General features: G+C 37.9%; 1 protein-coding gene across 1 annotated transcript; it reads right to left on the bottom strand.

Annotated features, from left to right (window-relative positions):
• Positions 1–1,436: 1,436 nt before the first annotated feature.
• On the bottom strand, positions 1,437–14,350 carry LOC135466076 (ras-related protein Rab-2). Its single transcript, XM_064743496.1, has 8 exons — positions 14,286–14,350; positions 9,896–9,967; positions 8,771–8,838; positions 7,927–8,009; positions 6,378–6,470; positions 5,743–5,854; positions 4,089–4,157; positions 1,437–2,642 (listed from the first exon to the last, which is right to left on the bottom strand). Exons 1-8 carry the CDS (start codon positions 14,329–14,331, stop codon positions 2,544–2,546), a joined length of 642 nt encoding a protein of 213 aa, XP_064599566.1. The 5' UTR covers positions 14,332–14,350; the 3' UTR covers positions 1,437–2,543.
• Between the last annotated feature and the right edge of the window lie 452 nt (positions 14,351–14,802).

The following is a 14,802-nucleotide window of genomic DNA, read 5'->3' as shown; positions in this document are numbered from 1 at the left end:
ATTTGATCACGCTGTTTCATATCGGCCTTTAGTGAGTGCCTCTCCGGTCGTATGTGGGAAGGTCTGCTAGCAACCTACAAATGGTCGTCGGTTTCCCGGTTTCCTCCCACCATAATGCTGGCCGCCGTCGCATAAGTGAAACATTCTTGAGTACGGCGTAAACACCAATCAAATCAATAAATAAATAAATAAATAAATAAATGCTTTAGTGAGTGAATGACACAGTATTTCCTATGACCCACACGTTTTCTACATGTGTGGCAGCGGTTTAGCCCGGAGTGACACAGGTTTTATCATGTCATGTGTGCCATTCGTTTCCTAATGTGAGGCACCAGTTTCCCTTGTGTGACATGGGTCCAAGTCCTTCCATGCCTGATATGTATCCTCATGTGCGATACATCTTTTGTCATGAATGACACAGGAATTAACACGTGTGACACAGGCTTCGCCATATGTAACACCATGCAGTTTTCTCATCTGTAACACGTGTGATATTTGTTTTCCACATGTGGGTCACAGCTTTTTCCAGATGTCACATAGGTTTTCCAATGTGTGATACTAGATACTGGTTTTCATCATGGGTGACATTGGCTCTTCATGGATTTCCCAGGTGTAACAAATGACACATGATTTTCCATGAATGATAGAGCTTCCCATTTCACACAGCTTTTCCAACCTGATAAAATTTCCAATATGTAGTACTGTTTTGCTATTGTTCGACACCAGTTTTCCCATGTATGATACTGCTTTTCCCTTGTGGGACAGACTTTTTGCTGTGCGCGACACCAGATTTCCTACCTGTGAGGCTGGTATTCATCAAATGTCACATCAGTTTTGCAATGATTTCCCATGCGAGATGCAGGATTTCCAGAATGTGCTACATGATTTCCCCTGAACGACATTTCTCCATGTGTAACACAGGTTTGACCATGTGTGTCAGTATTTCCCATGTGTGATACTGTTTCCCTAAAATGCGACACCAGTTTTCCCTGTGTAATACCATACTGACTTTCCCATGTGACACACAGGTTTCCATGGATATGTCAAACCCTCTGTATACCATATCTTGGTGGAATGTTTCAACAAGACCACCACATAGGCCCTAATGCAAATTTTAATTGCTTGTTACCATCATGACCAGCGGAGATACGGAAATCTTAAAGAATCCCAGTATGACACAGGGATTACACTGCCAGAATATGTCAAAGTGACTGAAGGGCAAGCAACCCAAAACCACCAGAACCCGATTTCCTGCGGCCTGAACAGTCTTAGCTAGAAGGGCCGGCTCGTGCCCCAGGAGCATTTTATATGTAAATACATAGAATGTTAAAACATGAAATGACAACTCGTAACAAGCATGTTGTAAGATCAGATTTATATGTTTGATGCACAGACAATTCCCACGGTCACAAATAATGATAAAATGTAAAAAAAAAAAAAAAAGGGAAAATAAAACACAAAGATAAATATTGACATTTCAAGACTACTCCAACCCAAGGAGTTTTGCTATGACCTTTGTTCATACGTTGAATGAAACTTCAGTCCAAAACCCTGTTGACAACGATGCTGAGGCGTTTATCAGCTATAAATATTATGATTATGACCTACTGTACATATTTAAATGTTTTAATTTTTAGCATTTTAAGTGTAACATGTATGCTGGAATGAAGCTTAGGGTGCAAACTCTCATACGATACAGAACAATTTCTGGTGTGGACTGCCACTTGCTGAAAGTTACATTATCAGTTACTTCCACAGGGGTCCAATCCAGTAAACACTAGGGTAGGCAAGCAGCAGTTATCTGCAGGGGAGACAACCTCGGGAACTATGATCATAACTAGTGTTTTATGAACGCTAGCAATACTTACTGTTAGAGAAAAGGTCAATGAAATATATATATATATAGCATTTTTTTTTTCAACTCATTTCAACTAGTGGATCAAAAAGTAGATTCAGTAGACTGCAGACAGAAATGACAGACGAACAGTATGTACATATATGCTTAGACCCACCATGAACATTCTCAAGCCAGAATATACAGACGATTCTATAATATGGTACAAGATGTCAACACGTTAAAAAAAAAAAGAAAAACTGAAACATAACAGAAAGGAAATAGGATCACTTCATTCGGAACAAAGTTTCACTTCATTCAACTAGAGAATAATATAAATATTTACTTCTCTGTCTGCACAAGTATTTACACAAAGGAGTGGATCTAAACGCCTACACAAAGAGCAGCTAATGGAGCAGGAAAGCAGTAGGGTAGTGACTATACAGATTCCTACACATACAGTGATCTGGTAACATTCATCATGTGCATTTGGGAGACAATATCAATACATATCTAACCAATTACAGGTACAGTATTGGTCGATCAACACTGCGAGATAAATTAGGTCAGTCCATAGAACTTTGATGCCACTTCATGATGGTGCAGAGAATAAAAGTAGAGTTTTAACATCCAGCCCCTCTGAGCTTGTCAGCTGGAGTAAGTTTTTCTCCCAGGCCGCCTAGTTATCTCCGCTCCCCTAGCAGCAGGTTTAACAACAGCCCCCACCCTGGTTCCCACCACCGCCCCCAGAGGGCATCCCTGAGGGATTCGCTGGGGAATGCTGGGGACCTATTTTGATGCCATTTGCCTGCAGAATAAAGTGAAAAAGAAGATTAAGAAGTCAGTTTGATTTCACACCTCTATATAATGCATGAAAAACAAATACCAACTCAAAATAAGATGGATATCATTCTACGTTTCCAACAAAACCTCAAAACACCTTTATAAAATCAATAGAATTCTCAGGATCAGGAAAATGTCCGACTTATTCATAGCTGAAATTTTAGGTCCTTCACTATAACTTGTATTTTGTACCAGTGTGAAGTCAAAAAGTGATCAGTTGTATTCTGTACCAGTGTGAAGTGCAAAAAAGTGATCAGTTGTATTCTGTACCAGTGTGAATTGAAAAAAGTGATCAGTTGTATTCTGTACCAGTGTGAAGTGAAAAAGTGATCAGTTGTATTCTGTACCAGTGTGAAGTGCAAAAAAGTGATCAGTTGTATTCTGTACCAGTGTGTAGTGCAAAAAAGTGATCAGTTGTATTCTGTACCAGTGTGAAGTGCAAAAAGTGATCAGTTGTATTCTGTACCAGTGTGAAGTGAAAAAAGTGATCAGTTGTATTCTGTACCAGTGTGAAGTGCAAAAAGTGATAACTTGCATTGTGTAGCAGTGTGAAGTGCAAAAAGTGATAAGTTGCATTGTGTAGCAGTGTGAAGTGCAAAAAGTGATAAGTTGCATTTTGTACCACTGTTAGGTGCAAACACTATTAACATCAAATTGTGCAAACACTATTAACATCAAATTGTTCTGTGCCAGTGAGATTTGATATAGTGGTAAGACTAAAAAACTGTACTCTGTACCACTGTTGAGCGCAAACAGTTTTAACATGAAGCTGGTTTGAGCCAGTGTGAGTGTAAACGGTATTAAGAACACCTTTAGGTTGTATGCTGTGCTGCTTGAATGTATAAATTTAACATTTAAGAGTAAGTTGTATTTTGCATCCATCTCAACAGTAAAATGAAGCAGGCATCAGATGAAAGCCATTAAAACCTGTCCAGGAAAATAGCTGGATTTTTGTTTTTTTAACCTAGTAAAATGCATTTGACTATTTTATTCTATGGTAGCATTTTCTCACCACTACAGGACCAGTGATGTCACATAAGGTTTTTGCTACATAACACACATTAGACTGCTACCATCAATATGTATATACACATACATGTAGGTCTCTGAATGCATTTGCCAATCGGACCTTGAAACAAATTATTTCAGGCAAAAATTGACAATAATGATACCAATAATGATAATCTTCTGGGCAGATTTTAATGGTCTTTCATCTGATATATACTTCATTTCAGAGTAGTCCTTGTCTTTAACCTGTATACTATAACAATGCGAAGTGGAAATATAAAAATTTGAAATCATGAATTTTAAAAATGAATATTTAAGAGGGTGGCAGCAGCAAAAAAAAGGCAATTTTTATAGTTGTTAGCCACCATGTTCTGACTGAATTATTGAAGCTAAAATTTCTTACCTCATTATTGATGTCAAATACGCCATCTTGTATTTTCTGGTAGATTTCCTTAGCTGTGTTAATAAATGCCTGGTAAAACAACAATATCACAGGAATAAAAACATGTTAAATACAGTAAGGGAAAAGGCAGTGTATCCCAGAATTCACTGTATTTTGTTGTGGTTGTTACTTAGCCCCGCAGGGGAGCATCAGGGGTGGTCAGGGGATTACACTGACAGTTCAAGAATGAATTAAACAAGCGCACACTTCACTGAGCAGTTAGCCTATGCTCCTACCACCAACAGTTCATGTTTTTCTCAGTTTTAATCATAATAATTTTAGTACATGCACTTTGCAACTGGTTGACTGTTTTATTATTATTTTGTGATAAATGGGAATTTGTGGAGATTAAGCGTGACAATCCAGTACCCTTACGCATATGAGGGTGTCATGTCAAATATCTGTTTTTAAACTGCAGGGCTCTACGTTTTACAAAGCTGTAACACAATTTAGCACACTGTACATCCATATTTGCAAACTAAACCTACCAGCAGACAAGATGAAGATGTCAAATTGTTATCAAAGCAACACACATGCATTGCAACGATGCAGCTAACCATTTCTTGTTCATGAAATTTTGGTCATACAGACTGGTTTTATCTACATGTACACACAAGCCACTTGCAATTGCAGGATTTGAAATTTCCACGTGTACACTAATCAATCACGTGACTTTTGCTGGTGAAAGGCAAAACAATAATCTGTCTTTGACGACATGTAAATCATATCTGGGCAAAACTGTATACAGGAAATCATAAAATATTTTGTTTATAAAGCCAGTGAGGGTGTTGTGCTCCTAATGTGATAACCAAATCCTGTCTCCCAATGTGTCATATTCACACACAGTGCTACTGAAAAGGGGTAAAGCTATATTGTGGTAGTTTTTGGAAACCTCATATTGATTATGTTTTCTTTGTTATGAAAACACAGGAGAAGGAAGTCTCCTGCAATAGGAGGTCAGTTCCGATTGTAAGAAACAAAATGTGCGTGTAGACTGACATACTAAATTGGAATTACATGGACATGGGACGCTGATGACAGATATATCTCAGTGAAATTCGTTTCTAGCTAAAATACATACATGTATGTACACATATTCATTGCATAATGAGGGCTCTCAGCAGACAGCCATTCACCAGATAATCCTGTGAGTGTGACTTTCATATAGGCTTAAAATAGGCATGTTGCGAGGGTTAGCAAGGGTAAGTGAACACACAGGGGGCTAATCGCTCTCTTCTGTCACTTTGCATCCAACTCAGATAGTACGAAAGTAAATGACAGTAACTCATGTGTGAAACTTTGAGTTACTTACTGTAATAAGTTGTACTTCGAACCTCTCAAATTCAGCATATACCAGTTTATAGTGAAGAATGCTTGTCATCTTTAGCTGAATACCATAATATTGTGAAGATAATTTTCTTCCACAGGTGTTTAGTGTAAATAAACTGCTGTTTGAAAACAGAAGCCTGAAGGGGTCTCACCAAAGGAGGAAAAGATTTCCGTGAAGATACAAACCAATAAGCTAGGTACTGACCTCAACAGGATATAACGTGGTTAAGGTATTTTTGTCACCAGCATTAAATTTTATTTTGATTAAACAAACAAATGTCTATACCTCTTCTACATTTGCTGCTGTCTTTGCTGAAGTCTCCATGAAAATAAGTCCATGTTCCCTGGCGAATGCCTCTCCCTCTTCCTTCTTCACTTCTCGCCTTGCTTCAAGATCACTACAAGGGTACACAAGGTAAATCTAACCCAGGTTCCAATACACTATTACCACTGACTTTATAGAGTTTACCAAATCCAAAGCGAGACAACTTTGTAACCTTACAAAGTTTGACATACCTTACACACCACTAAAGTAGGGACCAAGAAGGAAAAAGAAAAAAAAAAGAAAAAAAAAAAAAATTTAAATTTTCTCACATTCTGAGAAATTTTAATCTCAGACTGTGTAATGTTATAATATAATGATAAGTTCTTGTATATGCCAGGCCTAAGGAGCAAGAAGCTTTGCCTAAGCACAGAAGCAGGCTATTGTAAGGAGTGGAACAGCATACTGTAGTGAATTTGTGTGAAAACTGGCACTTACGGTCAATACTGAGATCAGAAAATAAGAGTGAAGCTTAGGGCAGTCTGGAAATCCCTGGGACCAGAAGTCATGAATAAACCTTTTGGCATTTATTTACTAACTTGTGCTTCGACCAAAACAAGCCAGAAATTGACACTGATTGATATTAAATAATGAGTTACCTTTTGTTTCCAATGAGCATGATTACCATGTTAGAGTTTGAATGTTGACGAGCATCTTCCAACCAGGTGGTTAAATGGTTGAAGGTATCTCTCCTGTAAACATCCATTGTCATACATTACATCTTATTAAGTTTGCACTTCTCTAGGTACACAAATCTATCCATAAAAGTTATGGTGGCTCCAAATTTTAATTATTTTTGTCTTGGAAGAATAATACTTCTCTATAAATATTGATGAATCACAAGATCATTTCTACACAGCTCCACTACAATCTATGACAGTGCACAATGATTTAAAAAACAAGTTAAGAAGATGTCCACAAAAATATGTGTACTATATCTACAGTGTTCCTTATAACAGTACAGTTATTTAGCAACAATATTAGCAATATAAGGATAATATAGGATAATACAAGCCTAATGTTCAAAAACTGATTAAGACCGGCCTCTGGTTACAAACCAGTAACCTCTGAGCAAGGCATCAAATCTTCAAGAAAACGCATGAACTGTCCAGGCTGAATAATTATTAGCTAAACTGGTTTAATTCTGTACTCAAGAAATATTTTACATCTACGATATATAGGTTTTTGTCATTTTTATGGATGGAGGAAAAGCTCAGTCCTGCATCAAGCACCTTGACAAACCAGGTGACAAACATAGCTGGACCAGCAAAACTTCATTTGAGCCTACAAAGTTTGAGGGTGACCGACAGGCAAGGGCCCAGATAACAACAGAACTGCTAAGCACCAGTATTTTCTTATTACAAGGTTTCTGAAATACACTGAATTATCTGTGAAGAAGGAGAATAGGGGAGTTTCAAGCTGGAACTCTTTTGACGTGAAAGGTAAAAACAGTTCTACTGTGTCATGTGACTTGTGAAAAATGTAAGGCAACCTTTGTGAATTTTATGTGTAATTTACTGATCACCAGTCTCACCCCTTTTCCAGAGGCACAGATGGCATCTCTTTCTTTTGAGCTTCTAAGGCGCACAAAACATTCAGATTCTCAATTTTCTCTATCATTCGTCTACTCTAAATTACTTTTTATGATACTTTTTTCCAGACGCACATGTAAGAGTGACTGTGATCAAATATAGTTGCCTAACATTTTTGACAAGTCACATGATACAGTTTGACTTTTTCTACCTGCGTCGATAAAATAGTTCCATTTCGAAACTCACCGACTGTAAGGTAAAGATTAAGACAGGAGTCAACCTCCTCACAGTGTCCACTTATTCTAGGATTCATTTGCACCCTTCTGAATGCACCTGCCATCTAGCTGCCTGACTTAGTTAAAAACGGGCATTTTTTCATTTGTATGGAGGGTTTATAACCAACTAATCCACATTTAGAGAACATTCCCTCTGTTGTGATAGCTTTGTGTCTCCAGCTACTTTCTTACTGGTCAGAATATACAGGGGCAATAAATCTAGATGGAAGAGTTACCTGCCCTTCTTTCAGACATGATGTAAATTGAGGGGATTTTGACCCACTTGTAGTGCACTTTGCCCCTTGACTATACAAGTGAAGGAGCGCAATGAGGGAGCTTACCTTGTGATGTCATAGACTAATAAGGCCCCAGCTGCCCCTCTGTAGTATGACCTTGTGATGGAGCGGAAAGACTCCTGACCAGCCTGTGAACAAATAGCAGCCAAATGATATTAATTCAAAGGAAAACACAACTGAAGGATTTCCCCAATGCACTATGTAACACTTTGCTCCCCCTACTAAAATGAAATATCCAAACAACCCTGTAATAATGTCACAATCATTTGCTGAAATAATAACCCTATACAGCTCTCAGTTAGCTGTACGACGACATGCTCAAGGACGAGCCACACAGGTCGTAATTGCAGTAGAACATGTTTTCTTCTGTGACCCTGCAGTGCCTGTGGACTTTTTTCGTGTTTCCTGGGCACACATATGCTGTCACAGATATATGGGATGTAATAAAGGAAAGAACACAAGTTCACAGCTTTAGATACTTTTGTTTCACGCAGGGGTTGGGGGTCTAAGCTTTAGGAGTTCAGCAATTCAGCCCATCATATAGCAAAATTTATTTTAATTTTCTGAACAAAGACAACTTTAATACAATTGATTAAACTTTAATACAGCCTAGGCCTAACTTAAATGTCAGCAGTGTTGATGGTCAGGTGCCCTTGTGCATTCCGGGGCACTTTAGAAGGCTGAATCAGTCATTTGTGGTCTATTTGTTTTTTACAGGAAAATGTGGATCAAAATTAGGAAAGGCAGTAAAGTGTGGGGCATTAGGCAATAAACCTCTCACACAATGCCATCTCTCATGACTTTCTAAGTATACGCCATGTAAATACACTGTAGTTAATTTTTTTAAATGATGAAATCCATTTATAAATCACTTTCAAAAGCCACTTACTGTGTCCCAGATTTGGAGTTTGATTTGCTTTCCATCAATGGTGATCATACGCGCCCCAAACTCTACACCTGTCAAGAGAATGAGCACACCAATCAGAGGACTTCGTTAATTCATTAATGACAACCCTAATTCCTCAATCTTTTCGCCAATGAAAGAGCTACGTTACTACGTGTACGTTTCAAGTATATACTAGAATAGTTGGAATAAAACCCTGACAGGAGTAAACTAACAAGAGGCCGCTAACATGTGTGACCATTTGCTATTACACTGTCGCCACTGCTCTGGCTTGAGTTTTAGTCTCTATGCTGTAGTCATTTACATTACTATCTGTGGAAGACTTCAATGCCGTAATAATCAGACATGCAGTCTGTCTTACAACGAAACGCAGCCTGATTCTCTACAGCAAAGCCATCTGTATACACTGTATCACCATTCATGATACACCTAGACACTCTCAACGCAATAGTTAGGATTTTCAGTTTCAATGTTTGCATGACCCTAACCACTCTGTAAAGAAAACATTAGCTACATGAACACATATAAATAAATGTTTAACTGAACACAATACTCTTACAACTGCAGAAATACACATACCTAAATGACCACAAATTTCGTTCATGACTAAATCACGAATTTTTCTTAATTCTGTGAGTTTTATTTAATTAATTTAATTCTTTATTTATTTAATGAGGATAACCCACAGCCAACTGGCCACTAGGGGACCACTGTTGATTTTAGAAAGGTGTTTTCAGGTTTGCTTGGAACATGGGCTGATATTCTTCTGGAAAATCTTAAGTTTCAGTACCAGAAATAATATTTTCTTAAATTTATTTTGCCCTTAAAAAAGCACTTCAGTGGGCAAAATTTTAGGTCATTCAGGGTATATACCAATAGTGGAATCTTTACAGAAAAAATCAGGTCTTAGATAGCATGAAAATTTAATATCACTCGTGAACTGTGAGTGTTACATAACTGATTGATTAATTTGTATTGTTATATCGTTATAATCAAACATTTCTCACTGATGAGACTGTGGTCAGGTTTATGGAGGAAAGCAAAGCGCTCAGCATGAATCACCATCATAGGCACGTAAAAATACTACATTAAAGACAGAGTACAACTCACCTATCGTCAGGTCATGAACTGGCTGAAACCTCTTGTCTGTGAACTGGAGCAGCAGGCACGATTTCCCCACACCTGTAAAACACACACACAAAGCACCCCTTATAAATCAAATCATTAGAAATACATGTATTTTAATTGGGCTTACATTAAATGACCTAAGACTTCACCCATGATCAAGTTGTACATGTTACCTGATTTTGAAAGTTTTACTGATCGTTCAAAGATGTTTTGATATTTTCTTAATAAAGTAGGATGATACCCTACTGGAGAAATGTAAATTTTCAGCAGCAAAGATAATATTTTAACACATTTATTTGCTTCTAAAAATGCCCTTTTTGGGGTCAAATTTCAGGTCATTTACTGTATCCTGACCAACCGCCAAGCAGTGTCCTACTCTAACGTTCTGCTGAATTTCTCTCTGGCCGTAAGTGGGAAGGTCTGTCAGCAACCTGTGGATGGTCGTGGGTTTCCCCCGGGCTCTGCCCGGTTTCCTCCCACCATAATGCTGGCCGCCATCCTATAAGTGAAATATTCTTGAGTACGGCGTAAAACACCAATCAAATAAATAAAGAAATAAATACTCTAATGTTCTGATCCTGATTCTGACAAGAACATGCCATAAGACAACCAATGTGGAACAGGGTGGTTGTTGAGGCTGCTCAGTGGAAAAAATTGTCTTCCGATCGTGCGGAACATAAGGTGGTTTGTTCATTTCTCCATGAGCTCTCATCTCTTTGACAAGTGATGCTAACCTGTGCTCCACACTGACGATATGTGTATGGACTTGTGGAGATTGATGTGAAATTATCCACAGGATTACTGTATATGTGTGTCTTAGCTTTATTACAGACCTAGCCTCTATGCTGATTGTTAGATATCCATTTCCATCAAGACTGACATGTGCTGATATAGGTCATCATGGTGCATGGTTCACATCAGAAACACCCACCAGTAACCTACCCCATCATTTTCAAATTTTTGGGTCAGATATCAGCAGTGCTGAAGGCAGAATATTACATTTCTTTCCCAGTTTTTTGGAAAAGTCAAGATATAAGTATGTTGTTCATAAGATGGAGTCCATGTGAGAAAAAAATATCTTGCTTCAATTACATGTATACTGGCTAAAAAGAGACCAGGTGTCCCAAAAATGGCACAAAATACGGTTTGGTATCAAAAAGATCAGGATTTGCCTTCATTTCCTGTCTTTGAAATGAAAAAAAAAATCTGGGGAGGCAGTTGTCTGGTTGTATGCACATGTATATTGCATTGTACAATGTAGAATTAATCATATATTTGACAGTAGACATCAATACTTCAGCTTTGGTTCTCTTTAGAAACAAAATATCACACTGAATTGTCTGTACAGAGATGACACGTCCTCCTTCACAGGGAATTCCCTCTGGTGGCATTCATACATATGCTGGAAGTTGAGGGGATTAACATAGTGGGTTTCAAACGCCAAATGCTTCATGGCATATGATCTAAACAAATTACTGACACATCCGCCTATCTCTAGAATAGTCTCAAAAGACTCTGAAGAAAACAAATAATTTATAATCGAATTTGGCATAGAAATACAAATGAGAATGTAAGGATTTCAACTTTTCCCACTGATGCCCTTCAGCTCATCCATGAATATGCATTAAAAGAGCAGGAACAACAAAATCCCATCAACATACCAATCTAAAGAGGTAAAGTTTTTGTCCCATTTAATTACTTTGCACCCTTCAATTAGGTTCACCACTGAATTAACTATAGAATGTTTCAACGCTTTATATTTTGGTGAGGAACAATGTAAAGAAGTTTCACGCACACATATCCCTGAATCATCTCACAACATTTTTAACTCAATTACTGCATTTTATAAACAGAAGCAATGAACGGGATTTGGAGCATGACAGTGCTGTCAACCATGATCTTAGTCATCCTAATTATACATAACACTTTACCATCTACATGCAGTAACCTCAATACATCACATTAACTTTTTGTTAAAAAGAAAAAGTGAGGCCGACTGATGTGGGTTTCATTTATTGTCAACAGCAAGTGGCTGTACTGATACATGCTTACGAACAATTCAAGACATATCCACTTGAGCAAAAAGTGATAGTACACTGATCTAATCTGAAGCTTACAGAATAAAGAAGATGTGTCTCATTAACCATGGCATATTCATTTATTTATTTTATTTATTTATTTATTTGATTGGTGTTTACGCCGTACTCAAGAATATTTCACTTCTACGAAGGCAGCTAGCATAACGGTGGGAGGAAACCGGGCAGAGTTCGAGGGAAACCTACGGCCATCCACAGATTGCTGTTAGACCTTCCAATGAACAGCCAGTGAGGAGGACAGCATGAGATGAACTTGAACTCACAGCGACTGCACTGCTGACAGGCTCCTGGGTCATTATGCTGCGCTAGTACACTAACGAACTGAACCATGGAGACCCCTATTCACTTCTTAACTAATTTGATTGGTATTTTACCTCTTACTGGAAAATATTTCATTTATACGATTACAGCCAGCATTATGGTGGGGAGTAGAGCCCTGGAGAAGCCTATCAGCATTCGCTGGTGGCTGACAGACCTTTTCACGTATGACCGCAGAGTGAATGAAGGAAGGAATGAATGTTTGGGGTTTAACGTCATACTTAATAGATTTTCAGTCATATCATGAGGAGGAGTCATTAAGTGTCTTCATATTTTGCCACAAGGGGAGTCCATTTTTATTATATCCCGACACCGGGCTAACCTGTCCTGTTTCCTTGCTCTAACCTCTCAGTGCTGAGTGACAAAGAGAGGCAGCAACAAGTGCCAGTCTTAAAATCTTTGGTATGACCTGACCTGGGTTTGATCCAGGGCCTCCCAACTTCAAGGCCAATGCTTTAAGCGTTAGGCCACCGAAGCTGTTGACGACTGGAGAAGAAGCCAGCATAACTGCACTTGAAGCAATAAAGCATCTGGATAGGTACTTGTAACTTCTGAGCTACAACAAGCAGTTTTATAAGCTGCTGTGTCTGTAATGTCTTCTTTTATGTCAGCTGATCCAATATTTGAAATCCTGTCCTTTACCACGGGCTGAACTGATCTGTCCAATATTTGACACCCTACTTTTTGAAACATTTGGGTTGGACTGGTCTGTCTAATTTTTACCACGGTCCCATCCACTTTTGATGGGTATGAGTGCAAGACAATATCAAACATTTTGCACCATGTCACAGGGTTTGCGAATTGCACTTGTGAAGGAGAAAGGAAGAAATAGACATTTTTGATACTTGAGAAGAGTAAATTCTATCAGAGCATGGCATAAGATGTAATTTAAATTTAAATTTGACTTCACAATTATGTGTCATACATCACTTTAAAATTGACTAGATCATTAACTAATTGCAAAATTTAATTTTTTGATAGTGACATTTGATGTTTTATAATTTAAAATAATTAGTAGCAGAAAAAGTTGATTGGGCAGAAGCACATACATACACACATCCTTAAATGAAAATCAAACAAAGACAAATATGCTGCATATGGATTTTGAAATTGAAAAAAAAATTGATGATATATATAATCCAACGTCATGTAATATCATAACTTCTAGAAAAAAAAACAAACAACTGATCCATTTATTTAGTAGTTGTAACTGCTTAGAAGAGATGAACCACAAAATTGGGAATATGAATGATTCATTTAATTTTGTATACTATGCTCACATTTCCCTGTGTAAACTATCACAGGTCTTATATCAAAACCAAAACTTACTGTAGCATTGTTATTACCATTTGAAACATTCAGGTCTACTTCTCCTTGGGGAATTGTCTGGTCCTTTGTTCCTCTCAGAGGCATTATACATATCTTTGCTGAGGCATACATATCATTACTATTTATATATTATTAGACAACAATACAACCATGGAAAAAATATAGCCGATTCGACAATGTTATACAAGACTTTGAAAAAGTGTGCAGCATGGCGGGAACAAAACCTGTACTACAGTAAGGACAGACTTATCCTAACGATATCCACAGAAGTCAGGACAAATGATATACCAGTGACATCAGTCATATGCTTTGTGGTCACCTCGTTTTCGTGGATGCAAGTGGCATTTTAACTGGGCAGCAACGTCTAATGACAGTGGGTGTTCGAGAAAGAAACAAATTTGTCCCTCTGGCCACAAATTATTCCAATTTTCGGAGGGCCAGTGTTCAATATCGATCTCATCAATCTATGAGATGGTCAGGGGTTTAGTTGGCCGCCATTACTGCCTGCGTCAAATCATTTCTGTCGCAATTAATGCACAGTTGGGATTTTTCGTCTTCTTTCTACCTCTTTACAGACACTCGATCGATCACACGAAAGTGCACAGAGCTGGACATTCTGCTGAACTTACCTGTGTCCCCGATGATGATATATTTGAACAAATATGCGTACGACATTTCTAATTCTTGGTATTGTTTTTCCCTATACCCTCTGCTGTCTATTGATGATGTCAATTTCTGTCGACGTGACGTCAAAATTTCTTATCCGAAGTGTACACACAGTGCTGCCCATCTGCCCGTCATATGGGATTACCTCCCTTCGACCGACAGTGCGCGAAGGAAGGCCTCCTCATCCACATTATAAACGTGAGCTTAGTTACTATGTCCCTGATGATGATATATTATCGACATTTCTAATGATTAGTTTTATTTTCTCTAAGCCTCTTATTTTCCAACGCTTTGATGTAATGATTAAAAAAGGAAAACGATTAAAAAAAAGAAAACAGTTTTAGGCCTTAAAAACCTTGGTTAAAACTTTAAAAATGACCATTCTAAAACACGTCACAGGAACTTTTGCACGTATTTTATGACAGTTAAAGATTATTCTTGAGAGTTTAAAACTGATGTTAACAACCATACGGATACGGA

Source organism: Liolophura sinensis, chromosome 5, assembly GCF_032854445.1.
Source record: "Liolophura sinensis isolate JHLJ2023 chromosome 5, CUHK_Ljap_v2, whole genome shotgun sequence".
Classification (NCBI taxonomy): Eukaryota; Metazoa; Mollusca; class Polyplacophora; order Chitonida; family Chitonidae; genus Liolophura; species Liolophura sinensis.
The sequence above is the reverse complement of the archived record's forward strand: the minus strand, read 5'-3'. Positions and strand labels throughout refer to the sequence as shown.